The 17,378-nt window shown below is 31.3% G+C and overlaps 1 protein-coding gene across 3 annotated transcripts in view; it reads right to left on the bottom strand.

The window, feature by feature from the left end:
* Positions 1-246: 246 nt before the first annotated feature.
* The window catches only part of LOC149896819 (irregular chiasm C-roughest protein-like), a 78,296-nt gene continuing 61,164 nt past the window's right edge, over positions 247-17,378 (bottom strand). The window contains exons 6-20 of one of the 3 annotated variants that reach the window (XM_090117160.1): positions 16,999-17,090; positions 15,367-15,475; positions 14,507-14,680; positions 10,862-10,964; positions 8,383-8,516; positions 6,890-7,016; positions 6,432-6,577; positions 5,848-6,004; positions 4,889-5,115; positions 3,685-3,840; positions 3,070-3,167; positions 2,510-2,661; positions 2,078-2,176; positions 1,253-1,340; positions 247-430 (exon numbers count right to left, since the gene is read on the bottom strand). In XM_090117160.1, the coding sequence (XP_089973286.1) occupies positions 1,258-1,340; positions 2,078-2,176; positions 2,510-2,661; positions 3,070-3,167; positions 3,685-3,840; positions 4,889-5,115; positions 5,848-6,004; positions 6,432-6,577; positions 6,890-7,016; positions 8,383-8,516; positions 10,862-10,964; positions 14,507-14,680; positions 15,367-15,475; positions 16,999-17,090 (1,857 nt within the window). In that variant the 3' untranslated portion in view covers positions 247-430; positions 1,253-1,257. The remainder of the gene's footprint in view (positions 431-1,252; positions 1,341-2,077; positions 2,177-2,509; positions 2,662-3,069; positions 3,168-3,684; positions 3,841-4,888; positions 5,116-5,847; positions 6,005-6,431; positions 6,578-6,889; positions 7,017-8,382; positions 8,517-10,861; positions 10,965-14,506; positions 14,681-15,366; positions 15,476-16,998; positions 17,091-17,378) is intronic. The other 2 variants (XM_090117158.1, XM_090117159.1) reach the window with 2 other exon arrangements.

Here is a 17,378-nt window from a genome sequence, read left to right as displayed (position 1 = left end):
AGTCGTATCATTTATTTAGGAACATATATTACAAAAAACTACGTCAGAATTTGTTTAGATGCGTGACGTCACTGTTCTATATTCAAATTTGAATGAAGAACATTCTAAATTTGAATTCGAGTTGTTCTTAATACAAAAATTGTATATGTACAGTTTAACTGAATTATCTTTTTTATTACGAAATTATTCGTAATTGTAAAAAAAATAACAAGACTGAACAAACACAAATTAAATACATACACGATTTGCACCAAACGGGAATCGAACTTGAGAAAATACTAGATTATAAAAAAAAACTTTATAACTTTATAGTTTTTCTTTTAAATTTCGTATCACATAAGTGTCGTTGTAAATTTCACTAAAGCCATTTCACTTCACTATTTACACTAAACAGGAAGCTCTCGCTATACGTTCGTTGCCTGTTGTAAACCTGTAAAAATATAATACATTATTTTATATAATCTAGAATTATAGCTTATTAATATACTAGCTTACCGCCCGCGGCTTCGCCTGCTTTGTCTAAAACCTAATAAATTATATACTAAAACTCTTGAATCACTATATCTATTAAACAAACCGCATCAAAATCCGTTGCGTAGTTTTAAAGATTTAAGCATACAAAGGGACATAGGGACAGAGAAAGCGACTTTGTTTTATACTATGAAGTGAAAATACTTTATCTATTAAAGTAAGCCTATAAAAAATAAGCTGAAGAGCGTAGCCCAAGACCGAACGCGTTTGCGGCGCACTGTGGACGCCCTCTGACCCACATAGGGGCCATAGGACCTTAAGTCAAGTAAGTCATAAAAAATAAACTCACAATCGCCTGATATAAGGTTATCAAAATGTCCGAGCGACGTTCTTTTAAATATCTATTTAAATTAACATTAAAGTCTTGCTCATTAGAAAACTCTTCAATATTTAACGTGATAGTGAGTCTATTGTATTGTATAAAATGATATTATTAATATAAAAAACTAGCGGTCCGCCCCGGCTTCGCCCGTGGTATATAATATTACGTTTTCTCTACATAAAAACCATCCTCGTACTTCAAGGAATATAATAAAAAAAGAATTATCGAAATCGGTTCAGCCGTTCCCGAGTTATGCGCTTACCAACACATTTTGCGATTCATTTTTATATATAAGAAAGATGATATTATTAAGCAATATTAGTGTAGATAATTATGTCGATTCTGATTATGATTCTGGTGATATTCTAGCACGCATGCATAATGTATGCGCATATTTACCTAAGCTATGTACCTGGCGCATGTCGCGCGGTGTATGGCGGTGGGGCGGGGGTTGATGCTGGTTTCGCTGTGTGTACTGGCGGGTAGCCTGGGTGAATGAATTAATGAATAATATAGTATTTTTTAATGTTAATTAATATATTTGTTGCGATATAATCATAAAGCGCATCACACACGGTGAAGATAATGTAAAATATATATTATCTTAGAGCATATTTCAGACTATCGCTCGCCATACAAATCCTATGAGCCATAACACACGACGAAGATAATATATATTTTACCTTCAATATCTTAAAATACCAAGCGATAAGCCATCTATAGGCCGGGAGATACTGACACAAAATTTCGGGTCATTTGTAACAGGATGGCGGTTCTACAGAGGCCTTAGTACGCAATGACAAAAAGAAAAATGATTTTCAGAACGCTGATACCGGATACCTTAAGATACTGTAATATTTTATATTAGAGAATCTTAACATAAAATATTATAGTATCTTCACCGTGTGTGATGCGGTTAAATATGTCAATTTTTATATTCATTAGATAGTATTAAAAAAAACTATAAATAATACGAAAATAACGATGAAATAACGTGAGAGAAAATGCCAAAAGTATGGTGGGTTAACAGAATTATTTTCCAAACAAGTTCTGAATACATCATAAAATCTCAAAAATCACCGCCAATGCTGTAATGAGACTTTTTCTTGTTCTACTTTATTTATACTTGTTATTTCTGTTTCACAATAAATGTTAACTTAATGGCTATTGTCTACTTTTCAATACATTCTAACAGTTTAATTCCGTAAGTTGAAACAAACTTACCTAAAGAACTATTTCTTAAATATGGATTCCCGTACGTAGCGGCGTAGCGTAAGTCCACACCGCCCTTACTTGCTTGTGACGGCACTGCTACTTGAGGTCCTGATTTTTTCATAAAAAATTACATTAATATCTTAATATCGATGTTAAAAAGTATAATCTATGTTAAATAATTAATGATTTTGTGACTTTGTATCTAATGGATGTATTTAAAAACTACTGAATCAATTTTGACAGTTCTTTCATTAAAAACAACTTATATTAAAAAGATAGTTATAAAAATGTATGATTTACAAGAAAACCACTTATTACTAAAAACAGGCGAAAAAATATTTGACTGCAAATTTTTTTTATCTGCTATCAATCTAACACGGGGACTAAAGTAACTTCAAATTTTATCTTATATACAGAAATTAAAAAATAAATAAAAATTACCTTCACCGCCAACTGGCAACCCTAAATTGTTAATAGCGTCAGTTTCTTCGCCTTTCGGCCGCTGCAACGAATTGCTTTGCGATCCATTGCCCGCTGACAAGGGAAGCGTTGACGCTGTGTCTATACTGCGAGTTAATGAACCTTGCAGTGATCTAGGGTTGCCAAAAATTATTTAATTAGTTATTAGAATATTTATAAATGTGAAGCTAATAATAAAGTAATTCTGAATTGGGGCATGGGTTAGAAAATATTGTTACTAATAATGATTAGATGTTTATTGATGTAATCGACTTGAAAATTTTTGCATTATCTTTGTCTGTCATGTAAAGACGTTACACGACGTTAGTAATATTATGGTATTTCTACCCTTACTATATTTGTATATTTTGGTAATGAACACGTGTATGGAATGAATTTGATTTTAATTAAACTGGGACATTTTTATTTAACATAATAATATTGAACAGCAAGTAAAAAGTGTAAATTTCTATATCAATAAAAATTATAACTGAAAAAGATTCGTTTTAAATAAGTATTCAATTGTAATATACAAAACTTACCGACTAGAAGGAACATCCAATTGCGGTGGGGATTGTACCCTCAAATGTGGGGGAGGTACATAGCCTTGTGGATAGTCGTATACGTAGGCTGCTGGATTCTAAATAAAACAAAGCCGTAAATTAGTGTTTGACATTTTGATTGTATTTGCATTTTAAATAGATTAAAAATATAATTAAGAAATTCGAAAACTGTGCAATTTAAATGAAATCAGATAAAAGTAAAGCACTAGGTAAATTTTAATAACTCAGGCCCCGGAATCATAGACACAATAGAAAATCTATTGTGTCGTGGACCGATCGGGCCGTTCGGGGCTCAATGGGTTAAAAGAGTCGTTTCAAATTGTATTCTTCTATAATCTATAATATATTCTATATAATATATTTATCTGTTTTAAATGTAAGTTCAGGGTCAAGCTAATAAATCAAAATCAGCAATCATCACAAATCGAAACATCACAAAGTTATAGAAAGCAAATACAATTCATAATTATAAGGGATTATGAAAACACATAAAATTAACATAAAACATAAGCTTAAGCTTAAAATAATGATCAACATACGAATCATAATTAGAGACAGGTAAAAACAGCATAATAATCAATCAAATAAGCCTACCTTAAAATAATGATCAGCATACGACTGATCGGAGTAGTCGTTACTGTATCGGAACTGTAACATCGTATCGTCGTGTCGTATGTTCGGTAGCGGGACGGGCCCGGCTAGCGGGAGACCCGCTTGGTTCTTGTCTGAACGCTCGGAACTCGTGTATTCCTGGGAGTTGGGGATCTTTCGTTAGAAGTTTTGGTATGGTAGAAATTGGAAGGTTGTGGTAGAAGTATGAATGAAGTTGATAGTCGAAAATATTAAAGTTAATAAATTGTTTGTAAATAATACTGTAAAGGAGGATTTTCATGAAAATATAGGAGATATTTTCATAAAAATGTAGAGCAAATATGTAATTTTAAAACATATTGGTAACATAAAATGTCATTGCGTACTAAGACTCCTGTAGAACCGCCATCCTGTTACAAATGACGCGAAATTTTGTGGGTCATTTGTAACAGGATGGCGGTTCTACAGGAGTCTTAGTACGCACTGACAAAAAGAAAAATGATGGTCCGAACGCTGATACCGGATGCGTTAAGATACTGTAATATAAAATATAACAGTATCTTAAGATAAAATATTATAGTATCTTCACCGTGTGTGACGCGCTTTATTCTAAAGATGTCTATCTATCTTCTAAAGAAGTCACAAATTGCTTAATTTTAACGAGACATAACAGAGACCATCTATCAGTAGTTTTACAATCCGTCCTTATTAACTTATTGTACAAACACCTTTTAGTAATAGAATTAAAGATAGTTTTACAGTACAAGAAATATGATACTTAGAGTTGCATACCATGCTTATCTCATTACCTTGTGGTTAAAGAATGTGCAGTTAAATCATAAATATTATAACAGTATAAGCAAGTTATGGTAGGAACATAAAATATCTTTCAGCGCAAAATTTAAAAAAGCGTGTGTGCCGAGCACACGTGTCAGAAGTGAAACTTCTTTGGCAAGATTCAAAGATACCAAAATCGACGCCTTATTCCATGACGTGACGATATTGCCATGACGCAACCTTGAAATTTTACTCTCAACGTCTTCAAAGTTTCACTTCCAGAAATATTGTTAGAATTTAAAAATCATAGCTATTAACCCCTTCTAGGTTTAAATAGATTACGTGTATCATCGAGAGGGAATAAAAATTCGATTTTCCCACAAAAATTTTTATCCAATTAAATTATACCAATATAATCAAAATAACTTACCAGATCAAAACTATCTCCCTGCGGTAACTGTAGTTTCAAATCGCTAATATTAGAACTTCTATCACTCTCTTTATAAGCGTCACCAGTGACTGTCACATCTGGTTTCTCGTTAATCTGTGTCTTCTGTCTTCTTCTTCTGTGACAAATCACCAGAAGAATGACTAGAGCAGAGAAGAATATGATGCCAGATGTCACACCGGTTATGATTATGAAGAGGGGCAGAGTTTCTGAAAGGAAAATTGTGTTGTTAACACTAAAATTGTGTTGTGTTGAGGATGCCTGGGTTGAGGATGGTGAGGATGTCTGGGTCGAGGATGCCCGGGTTGAGGATGTCGAGGATGCCCGGGTTGAGGATGTCTGGGTCAAGGATGGCGAGGATGCCCGGGTTGAGAATGGGGAGGATGTCTGGGTTGAGGATGGCGAGGAAGCCTGGGATGGGGAGTGCGAGGTTTATTTTGAGGATATGACTAAGATTTAGGAACTTGACAAAAAATATCTAAGGTATTATTCTACGAGACGATTTAAGAAATGATGTTCTATGAGAATTAGGAAACTAATTTGGTTGTACCATAGATAAAAATATATTAATTTTAATAATAGAGAAAAAATATTTTGCGAAATAAATTTTGAAACAAAACGCTTTATGCTAATAATAACCAAATAAGTAGAACAATGATAATATTATATTTCATTTGCAATTTAATCTCTTGCCGTAATAACCATTCAATAGATGCCAAACTCGTCAATCTGAATCAAAACTATAGCACATTCTATTATTAACAATGTTAATAAACGGTCAAATATTACTTAACCACTCTATGCAAAAAGTTTTCTTTACTTTTCATCAATTTTGCCCAACATTTTCACAACCATAACTACCCAAATTTCACAATAATCTATCAAAAATTTCATCACATCAAATATTTCATAATAACTAGATATTTCAATAGTGTACTTACTCAAAGGCTTCAACAAAATCGCAACATTAGCGTTCCCATATTCATTCGTCACGCTACAGTTATAAATTCCGTAGTGTTTGGATTGGCTAGCCCGTATCACTAGACTCGATTTTATTATACCATCTGGTGAAGAATCATCTAGTTTTGTTGCGTAGTCCTAAAATTATTATGATTGTTGTAATCAATAATTTAAAGCAGTTTTAGAGGATGAGACATAATATGAGACTTTGAAACTTTTTTTTATTGCCTGATAGGGAAGCGCTTAACCACGACTTGACTTAATGATGTTAGGTATGAAAATAATGAATAAAACAATATTTATAAACAAAACTATTATTACAATTAAACCAATATATTACAGCATTTACTCAATAACAAAAACGATTTCTGGTGCACAATAAAAATTAGAAACAGTGGGTTTACATTGAATATTAAATTCATTTTTTGAAAAATACATGTTAATATAAAACAATAAAAATGAATTGATAATTTAAACAATAAAACAAACAATTACAATTACACCAAAAATTACAATTTCAATGAAAAAGAAGTTACAAGACTTATTTTATTTATTTTATACTTACGGGATCTTGAATAAAATTGATTTCTTTTCCTTCAAAGTACCATCTGACGTCATCAGGCCGTGGTACTGACAAAGCTTCACATTCGATGGAGACTTTCTCTCCTTCTATACCTACTTGTGTCCTATTTGATAGGATTTTTGGTGGGCCTAAAAATTTAATACGATTAAAATGTTTTCAAAGGTATTATGAAGTGTTGAGGGAAGTAAGGGAGCTTTAAATTTCGAGAATATACTATTGATATTTTATCGAAATTACATCATACTAAAAATGAAACTATGAGTATAAATTCATAGTTAAAAATACAATCTGTTTGTTATATTATACTGTAGATACTAATACAATGTTTCTATAAGTGTAAAAAATTCAACAAATTAATTTTAACCATTTCAAAATTTGCTACATATCCTTCTAAAGTTTCGTACAAGCATTAGGTCACTATTAATCAATAACTAACTAACCTTTAATAAATATAGTGGCTTCACTCTCAATCTCTGGATAACCATCGACTCCAGCCTTACAAATGTACCGACCCGCTGATCTCTCGTCGACAAACACCTTTAAATTTGGTGCTTTCCCCTTAACCTGCTGGAAGTAGAGGGGCATTTAAAAATCTCCTCCAATAATAGGAATAAGTTTGTCTGTTTGTACGTGATAATCTGTGGAACTACTGGTTTGAATATATAATTTAAATATGGGCCCTATCTCGATAATCCAAAGTTGGATTATCAAGATAGGCCCATATAACATCAAACTATGACAAAATAGAAACGGAGCAGCAATGAAAGATGCGGGTGCCGCAAGGCACAGCTAGCTTACTTATAAAGAAAAAAGATTTATATTGTTTGTATGTAAAGATGGGTCTCATAAACTACTCCATCGATTTTAAAAATTTCTTACTATAAGGAAGATTCATCTTTATGTTTTTTCAGGTCGACCGAAATCGGGAATAGCAGCTAGTCTTATTTATAACGGAAAAATCGCTACACAATAAAATATTGATTTAATATATATTCTACACGACTTTTTCTAGCCTCGAATACAGATACTGGATAACCTTACTATTTTTTCTAGGTACATAATACTCAACCTTTTTTTCTAATATATTTTGTATTTGTACATAATACATAAATGCACTCAGAAAAAAAATATCCGGCTAACTCGTGCGCTGATAAGGCCAAGAATTATTTTTAATATGTACCTACATTCTACAATATTGAATTAGTTTTATATTTATAGCTGATATATTAATAAATACAGTTGTAAATCAAACCTACATAGATTAAAAAGCGCACTATAGTTTATTCATTTGTACGCAGTTATATTAAAAATGTAACTTGGGTAGTAATAAAAGTTTTATTACCGCGAAGAAAATAAAGTTGCAGCCTAAATATGGTATACAAGATACCGCATTGTAAAACAGCTATACAGTTAAGGTATTTTAAACGATTTTAGGAACAGTGGGCGAAGATGTCATATTTATAGTTGTTTGTATCGACAATCGTAAAAATAATATGGCCCACTATGCTATTTCAAAATATGTTTAGTGCACGATAACATAAACTATCACAAATTGATAAGATAGATGAAAACTTTAATAAAATGTCGGTCGTTTTAATAATATTGTATGACAAATTGGAATGTAACCGAAGAACTTTCTATGGATATTTAAATAATAACTTTAGTGCCCAAATAGACATTTTGTCGCTTGTTGAGAGAATTTATTTATTAAAAAAATCAATATTTAATCTTTATTTTACCTAGATATTTATGATATTTTTAAGTGTTTGGAGAAATTGAGTTATTGCAAAAGTGGAATCCGATTACGTTAATCTTTAACGTTCTTTTCTTTCCTTTAACTTTTGCTAGCTTTTTTCCGCCTTCCAAGATCGATTCTATTTCTTTTAACCTATCTTTTAATCTATCTTTTCCTTATATTATAGTATTCACTTACCCCGATACGGCCAGGTTCGTGGAACAGCCATCGAATCTCCGGTGTTGGATGACCGTCCACATCACAAGAGAGTGTTACACTTTCGCCCAGTTTCGCTTCCATGTTCCGTGGTCGAGTACGGAATGAGGGTGGATCTAGGAAATATAGTTGTGTAAATATATGGAAATAAATATAATAGAAAAAGTTATAATCAAAGGATCTTAAATATAGACTACAGGCCCATGTTGAAAAAATTATGGGTCATTTGACCCACCACCTGACCTATTTAGCATGATATAAGAGCATAAAATAATAAGATTCAGCACTATGACGTCACTCGTAAGCTGTCCACCTGAGTGTAGATGAGAATTCAAAGGTTCAGGTAGAGATTTTCTCCCCTTGTCTCCATGATTTTTGTACGGCGTTGCGGAATAATTGATTAAAAGTAGTATAGAAATAGTATGACACAGATGCCGTACAAAATCAAATGACCAAATTTACCCCAGCAACTGTCGAAAAATAAAAATAAATTCCGACTTTGTGGACCACCATTTTTGTACGGCATCTGTGTCATACTATTTCTATACTGCTTTTAAGCCATTATTCCGCAACGCCGTACAAAAATCATGGAGACAAGGGGAGAAAATCTCTACCTAAACTTTCGAATTCTCATCTGCACTCAGGTGGACAGCTTACGAGTGACGTCATAGTGCTGAATCTTATTATTTTATGCTCTTATATCATTCTAGATAGGTCAGGTGGTGGGTCAAATGACCCATAATTTTTTCAACATGGGCCTGTAGTCTAATAGTATGTCTAATGACAGTTCTTGATAGAAATTGCTGGATGAATGAAAAAATTTTTGATATAAAAGTTACTATTTGTCACATACACAGCTTATAGGAAATATAGTGCGTAACGAATAAAAAATATATTAAATAATTGTTAACAAGAAACTGCCTTTAAACTAGATTAACACAAGAGGCACCAGCTTCAAAATAAAAAAAGACCGCCAAATACACTAAACTGCTCCTTGCTTTTATTTTTGTATGTTCTAGTATGTAAGTCTGTTTAGTTGTATTAAAGAGTAAAATAAAATAAATAAATAAATAATCAAAATCGGTTCACTAAGTCAAAAATTCTGAGGTAATTAAGCCAAAAAAAATTATTCAGTCCAAATTTCCAATTGAGTAACTCTCTTTTTGGAAGTCGGTTGATAATTATCTAGCTAATCAACTAATGTGTGTCAATAACCAGCTATTGTTTGAGATCTTTGGTACACAGATTTACATATAATTTGTATGAAAATTGTTTTCAGAAGTCTTTATTTTGTAAACAAGACAATGACCTTTCATACTAAGGTGTCCTATAGAAAACTTAATACAAAGCTCAATTACTTTACAACGAAAAGGGACACCTTAAACGTGTCGCAGTTCAAAGTACGTGAATCTATATATTACTGCCCCCCTATGCAAGTGGCTTTCTGTTAGCGTAGCGTTCAATAGAATAGACTACGAATGTATGAGATTGACGTAAGCTGTAGATACGGTATCTACAGCTTACGTCAATCTCACGTAGCGTTCAATAGAATAGACTACGAATGTATGAGATTGACGTAAGCTGTAGATACGGTATCTACAGCTTACGTCAATCTCATACATTCGTAGTCTATTCTATTGAACGCTACGCTAACAGAAAGCCACTTGCATAGGGGGGCTGTTCTATTAAGGGAAACAGATTATTCTTTTCACAACTATTAACGTGCCAAAAATAGATATAGTCGGTAATTATTTACGCCCACAATACTAATGGGTTTATTTCTGTTAAACTGTGTACAAATATGCTGATAATTTATATATGCCGTGTTTTCTGCTTTTTATAAATGTATTAGATGTCGATTATGATGATGGCTTTATTTAGGGATCAATCAATCAATCAATCATTGGCCATTTACGTCTATGTCAGACGATTATCGTAGTCAGTAAGGAGTCTCTTTCTACTGCAATTCTTTCGATGGCTATGAAAGAAGCTATCTATCTCTTCTTTTTATTTACGGATATGAAAGTACCTATTCGTGGCAACATAATTAATAATAGAGGTACAGGCTATATCTTCAAATGAACATATTACTATCAAATTAGTCAAATAAGGTTTCCATTGAAAAAAGTTGCAGTCGTATTGTATCAATTATAGTTTGCTTCGATCTTCAGAAATAAAAGAAAATAATATAAGAAATGCTTCTCATATAAAAGGAAGGGCATCTTAAATAAATAAATATTTTAATGTTAACAAATCGTAACTCAGATGAAGCCATGTACTACAGTCAAAAAATTACATTAGCAGTCTTAAAAAACTTTTTTTAAAAGTTGTCCATAGAAAAACAAATTGCTCGTTTCAATTGTTTTGTTTTCAATACACAAAGTTCTCCATAGAAATACACAGTTCTTATAATATAATAATAAGAAGTCTTATAAATTAAAATAGCAAACAGAACACTTACAAGTGACATTCAAAGTGAGCGTGGCGGCATTTTTCCCCACGGAGTTACTAACTTCGCATTTTACAATTGCCTTATTATGTTTTCGGGACACGTTGAAAATTATCTGGAACAAACAGACCGTTTCATTTCGGTTTATGGTATACATATACTATATTAAGTACATAATTTAAAATAGGAAAATTATGTGAAAATTCGCAATTACATAACATTGGTTTTAAAATCAAATTTTAAGTAATTTCAAACTGTTGAGTAGTATGAGATAATAAAGTATCAGATTTAATCATAAACTATATAAAATGGATATTTATAAGAAGTATTGTATGACAAATATTGTATGTATGGGTTGTAAGACGTACAATAGCTTACAAAATCTTTTTATTTTCTACAACTACATAGTAGCCATTAAAACATCGCCATAGTGAATCTAATGCCATATTATTTAATTTCAGCCAAACCCGTTCATTTTATTTAAATATATAAAAAATGTAGTCACCCTACAATAATAATATACACACACGACTCATTTACTTATGTGTGTGTAAAATTGCTATTGTATTGTAACCTCTCGAACTGTGACCATATAAGCTTTGTCCAAATTCAGTACTCACGTCATTATACATTTATTGACTTTACTCATTATTTTGACGTAATAGAGGTTTGTACTAAAACTATAATTTAACCAATCCCATAAAAATAGGTATTTATCTATTAATAACACAGAGACGTAAAAATAAACTGATATTGTGTACATAAGCTATAAAAACAGCATGTACCAATATAACCCTATTGGTTAATAGAAAGTAGCGGGCTACCCCAGTAGGCGGTAATTACATGGAAGATAATAATTTTCCCCGTAAAATATTATAGTGTATAATATTATTATATGGAATAATACAGTAATTAGTTTATCTATATTAATGCTAGACCTGTCTAAATTTGCTAAATATTCAAATTCATTTTGAGTATTTAGGGTACGAAGTGACTTTATGAACAAAGGGATTGATATAACTTAAAATTGAATCTCATTTTCATATCGTATAGTTTCAGTAATCATTTAAATGTCTGCTACTTTATAGTCCGATAATAAGTAATTATAACGAAATATACTACATTCTTTAATATGGTGAATTTAAAAAAGGAAAATCTAAAAAAAATAAAGACAAAGTAAATTCGAAAAAAGAGCTTTCAATAAATTGCCATACAGCTTTACATGATACAAAGCAAATCTATTTTGAAATATCATCAATTTTATTGTTTGAACTTCACATAGATATACGTAAAAAATATTAATTATCTTTATGAATTTGTTTTAAAACGATTGCTATCCAATTTTTAGCATTGTTCCCAGAATGTTTTTGACACAAAAATAACAACTAAATTTCATCAAAACATTATAGGTATCTGTTAAAAACATATCCAATAATGGAATGAACTCTCTAATCCTATCAGATTTTGTTGAAAAATTATTTTACGATAGGTCACTCTCAATGTATTAATTAACATCCGAGTGTCAGAGAATTATACCATTTTTATAATAATTACCAGCGTTCGCTGAAAAACGATTAAGTAATAAGAATTTCTATAAGCTCGCGATGTAATAACATACTTATGTCGTACATGGAAATTAAATAATTCAAGGCCTTCTTACAAGACTTATGAAGCCCGTGGCCATGAAGAAAAACCAAAAGAGCGTTTAATGTCATACTAGACGACAATTTTTATTAAAATATACAATGTTTAAAATACCTACAACTACCCTCATACGTAATTATTATAATATCGCGTATCATATCAAGATACTTATTAAATAAAATATCTTCGCAACATCGTTTAGATGGAGGAAATGATATTTTAATATGCATAGGTTAATTCCACACACAATAAAGTGAAGCAATTATTTTGTAGAATTTCATCCGAGTACCAGGCTCGCATAGCTAACAAGGAGTGTTTAAAAATTCACTCCAATGCAGACTGCTTGCGGTATTCTGAGGTATTTTGATTCCGGTTTACTTGTGTATAAACAGATTATAATTCTGGGAATATATTTTCATTGTTTACTTTAAAGTCCTTATATTTTAGCAGTGATTGCAGACGGATTGTCCTTCAAACATTTTATTCTAGGAAAATCAATGTACCTATACTATCTATGCAAATTTGGAATTGTTTATAAAAACACTATCCCATCAAAAACATCCTGTAAAAAACCCAAGTCTCGCAGCTCAGTCTTTCTACCGTCAAAAGTTGTGAGATCCATGTAATACCAAGTCGGTTAATCTATTTAGTGTCTACTTGAAGGACCTTCTGTCTTAAGTTATTACATAAGTTATTATCATGCCAATATTAAAAATATTTAACGTTTTAAACAAATAGATCGACTTGGACATCGCTTGATTTGATTATTAGTATGTATCACACTACACAGCACGACGGGCCAGCGACGAGAGTTTCAATCGTGTGAGGCGCGAGAGACTAAAGAATCTAATATAATATTGTAATATTCATTTTGTTTTCATCGATTAGATCGTTTAGATCGTTTTTGTTTCTTCTACTGGTGCATAAATGAACATAAATTAAAAACGAAGTAAATAGAACATATTTTGACGTTTTTATTTAAAATTTATTATATGTATGTATGTAGATAGGTAAGGTATATGAGACAATGCTCAATGGTAACATTTTCTTGGAACTACCAGACGAGCATAAATACACAGGATAAAAACAGGAGCTTGTTTTCATAGAAAACTACCTAAATCTCATTATTCTAAAATAAATAGGTAGTAGGTGTATGTATTGTTGTATAAATTTCTTATTTTTGTTTGGAAATAAACGAATAATTTTATTAATTCTTTGGCATTAAAACAATCTAAAGTCTAATGAGTGCATGTACCAAGTACCAGGCGGGCATAATAATGCAAGAGCTAATTGTATACATAATATTATCATACAAATAATAAATAAGTCCCTTATTTTTCAAGTAATTTTAATTCTTTGGCGTTTAATTTTAACAATCTTACGTCATGATTTCATGTACCAAGTACCAGGCGGGCATAATAACGCAAGAGCTTATTTCATACAAAGAATATTACATGCATACACGCGTACGTAAGAAATAATATATTACAGGGGCGTTGAATGTTATATGAGAGAAAATATTAAATAAGCCTACCAAATGTACGTACAAGGTTAGTAATTTGTAATTCGGGTGATAATGGAAGCTTCTAGAATTCTTATTTTATGATACGATTGAATTTCGTAGAATTTTTTTTTGTAGTAAATTGTTTCGTGGAAATCTGTTTGTTATAAATTAAATTGTCTTGTTATTATTTTTGTTTTTCGGATTGGAAATAATGATGCCTATGAATATTAAAGCAGAGTAATGATAAATATTAAATTTAAGATAAATATTTCTTGTTAGTTTTCCACGCAAAATCTACTAAACGGATTTGGCTGTTATTAAAAATCTTTATAGCTTATTTTGTCTTAAAATTACGTCCAAAAATATTAAGCAACAACAATCAGAGATGAAATTTTTCAAAAAATTTTGACAATTTTTTATTAAAGATAATTCGATTGGCTCGATTCTATCAGTAACTACTTACATATTTTCTTAATATTTAAATGATATAATAGTAAAAATATACTTACCATTTCATCAGCATAATCTCCAATAACTGGGTTATTATTTATAAACCACCGGTATACTTGGGCTATGGGATTTGCGTCAACCGAGCATCGAAACCGGGCCTCCGTGCCTTCTGGTACCTTGTTGTTTAAAGCCCCAGATATAATTGATACGTTGATCTTTGGAGCGTATTTTACCTGGTGAAGAAGTAATGTTTTATCTATCTTATATTTACATATTTTATTTAATAATTGACCGCCTCCTTGGTACAGTGGTTGACGCGTGAGCGTAGAACCTGGGTTCTATTCCCGGTGGAGACGAAGAAAAAAAATGTCTCGGTCTGTCAGGACACAGAAGGCTGATCACCTACTTTTCCCAGAAGGAAATGGATCAGTGAAACAGATGTATATTTAATGCATCTTCCCCTTACCCCACTAGGGGACAGGGGTCTTCACACTTATTTAATACTAACAATAAATCTCAAGTATAATTATTATTAGAGCGTTATTTTCGGCTTCTGATTCATTTTCGGTTTGAGGCAGTTTTAATAAAATGGGACCGAAAGAATAGTAGAAAGTAGAAACACTCAAAACAAAAAATCTAGTTTCTTTATTCCTTTTAAGTATTAGGATATAATGTAGTTAAAACATGCATCGATAATAATTTGACCAACTCTATCAAACTTTTCAAGAATATGGTGAAATATGACTTAAGAATGCTTCTTATGCGTCTGTACTGTCAACAAATTAGGCTTACAATACTGAAATTTAGTATACTGATAATAAAATAGGTTAATTATAAAGAAATTTAATGTACTAGAAAATAAATAGGTTTACATTAACTAAAAAGTAATAATAAATTAAATTCACAATTATTAACTTACTTCAATATGGACAGTGGCCATTCTATACGCTCGATCAGCTGTGTTCTGAGCTTGGCAGGTCAAGGTTTGATTGTGGTGCACCTTACTTGGTACTAACCGCAAAACAGATCTGTAACCAAAATATAATTATATTATCTTAATATTATATTATCAGCTTAATTATCTCTTCTCCGTATATAACTCTCGTGTTACGAAACGGCTGGACTGTTTCTCTTGCAATGTTGTGTATATTGGATAGATCTTAGAATCGATAAACATCTATTTTTTATACCCCTAAGTGATAAGAGTAAGGCAGAACGTTTGACGAGACAAAAGTTCATCAAATAATCGGTGTTCATAATAGGTACACTTCCTATCCTATCCTACTATCCTACTAATATTATAAATGCGTAAGTTTGTGAGGATGTGTGTGTGTTTGTTACTCTTTCACGCAAATACTACTGAACCGATTACAATGAAATTTAGCACATATAGAGGGTAACTTGGATTAACACATAGATAAGGTTTTATCCCGGAAATCCCACGGGAACTATGACGGTTTTTCTTTGAAAACGCATGCGAAGCCGCGGGCGGAAAGCTACTAAATGAATGAATAGCACAAAACAATTTTGGCGATTGTTATAAAACGTTTTTATATATTTTTTTTAATTTAAATATTTTACATAAGCTGAATATTATCATGATATACATACGAGCCTTGTTTTTATATCATTCCATATTTATAAATACCTAATCGTACCTATAATATTGAAAACCAAACAAGAAGATAAAATATAGTATTTCAATCATAATTGACATGCAGCCAAATTAATTAAATGAACAGACACTGCAATTCAATCAATACTATTAATTTAATTATGAAATGAATCTAGTGCGTGTGCCATTTTTATTAACTCTCTACTAATTGGTTCTTTAGTACGAGGTATAATTGAAAAGTTTTTGTCATATTCTGAAAACTGAATTTACGCTTTGATATTATGTATAATGAGTAATTTTTGAACAATAGAAATAATTTGATCACGAGAGGAGATTCGAATCCAGACGTTAGTAGGGCATTAACTTCTTCATGTTTTTTCAATTACATATTTAACATTTTTCATGAATTTACACTTTACAATGCTGTAACTAGATTAGCATATTATTATTATACATGTTATGTACACACATTTCTCTATATAATAAATCATCTATTACATTATCGAGTATCACTCTATCTATTAAACTATCCTGCATCAAATTCCGTTGCGAAGTTTTAAATGTCTAAGCATACCTACATACGGACAGACAGCGGTAAGTGACTTTATTATATACTATGTATTGAAATTCTAGTAGTATATAAGGTTTGATTAATTTATTCGAATAGAAAAGAGTGAAAATGATTTAAATGGCTCTAACGTTAAATATATAAAATTATGGCAAACATATTAAATTAATAAACCATTTTTATATAGTCGTAAGAAATACATTTCAATGAATTATGAAACCATAATTAGATTATCATCGCAGTTTTTTTCATATAGGTATGCTACCTACTACCTACTACTACCTACTAACTAAAAAAATATTACAATTTTACTAATTAAATTATTATTTTGATCAGTTAAAATTAAATGTATAAATAAATAGACTTACCTTGTTCTATATCTCTGTTCGTCCGGTAAAAGTTCGACTCTGTTTTCAACGTCGTCTTTCATTACATTCTGATTTCCATCTACCCACGTTATCTGTCAAAAAATATAATTATGTTTTAGAAATTATACACGGGAGCTAGGATAAAAATTAGTTTAAATGTAATAATAATGTACTGCGATTCTACACAACTGCCTAATTGATGTAGACAGAAAATTGATAACAAATCACAGCTAGTCAACAATCATTAACAAAGTGAGGGTAGTTGGGTCAAACGTCGTATAAGCAACGTCTGAGCCCTTAGGCAGGATTCGCACGAATGCGCCACTACGTAGTATTTGTATTCTCTTTGGCGCCACGAATCAAAGGAAAGCGGCATGTAT

Source organism: Colias eurytheme, chromosome 27 (genome assembly GCF_061535395.1).
Source record: "Colias eurytheme isolate Ceu_HAF_F1 chromosome 27, ilColEury1 Martin Lab GWU primary, whole genome shotgun sequence".
NCBI classification, from domain to species: Eukaryota; Metazoa; Arthropoda; class Insecta; order Lepidoptera; family Pieridae; genus Colias; species Colias eurytheme.
This window is presented reverse-complemented; position numbering and strand designations above follow the sequence as displayed.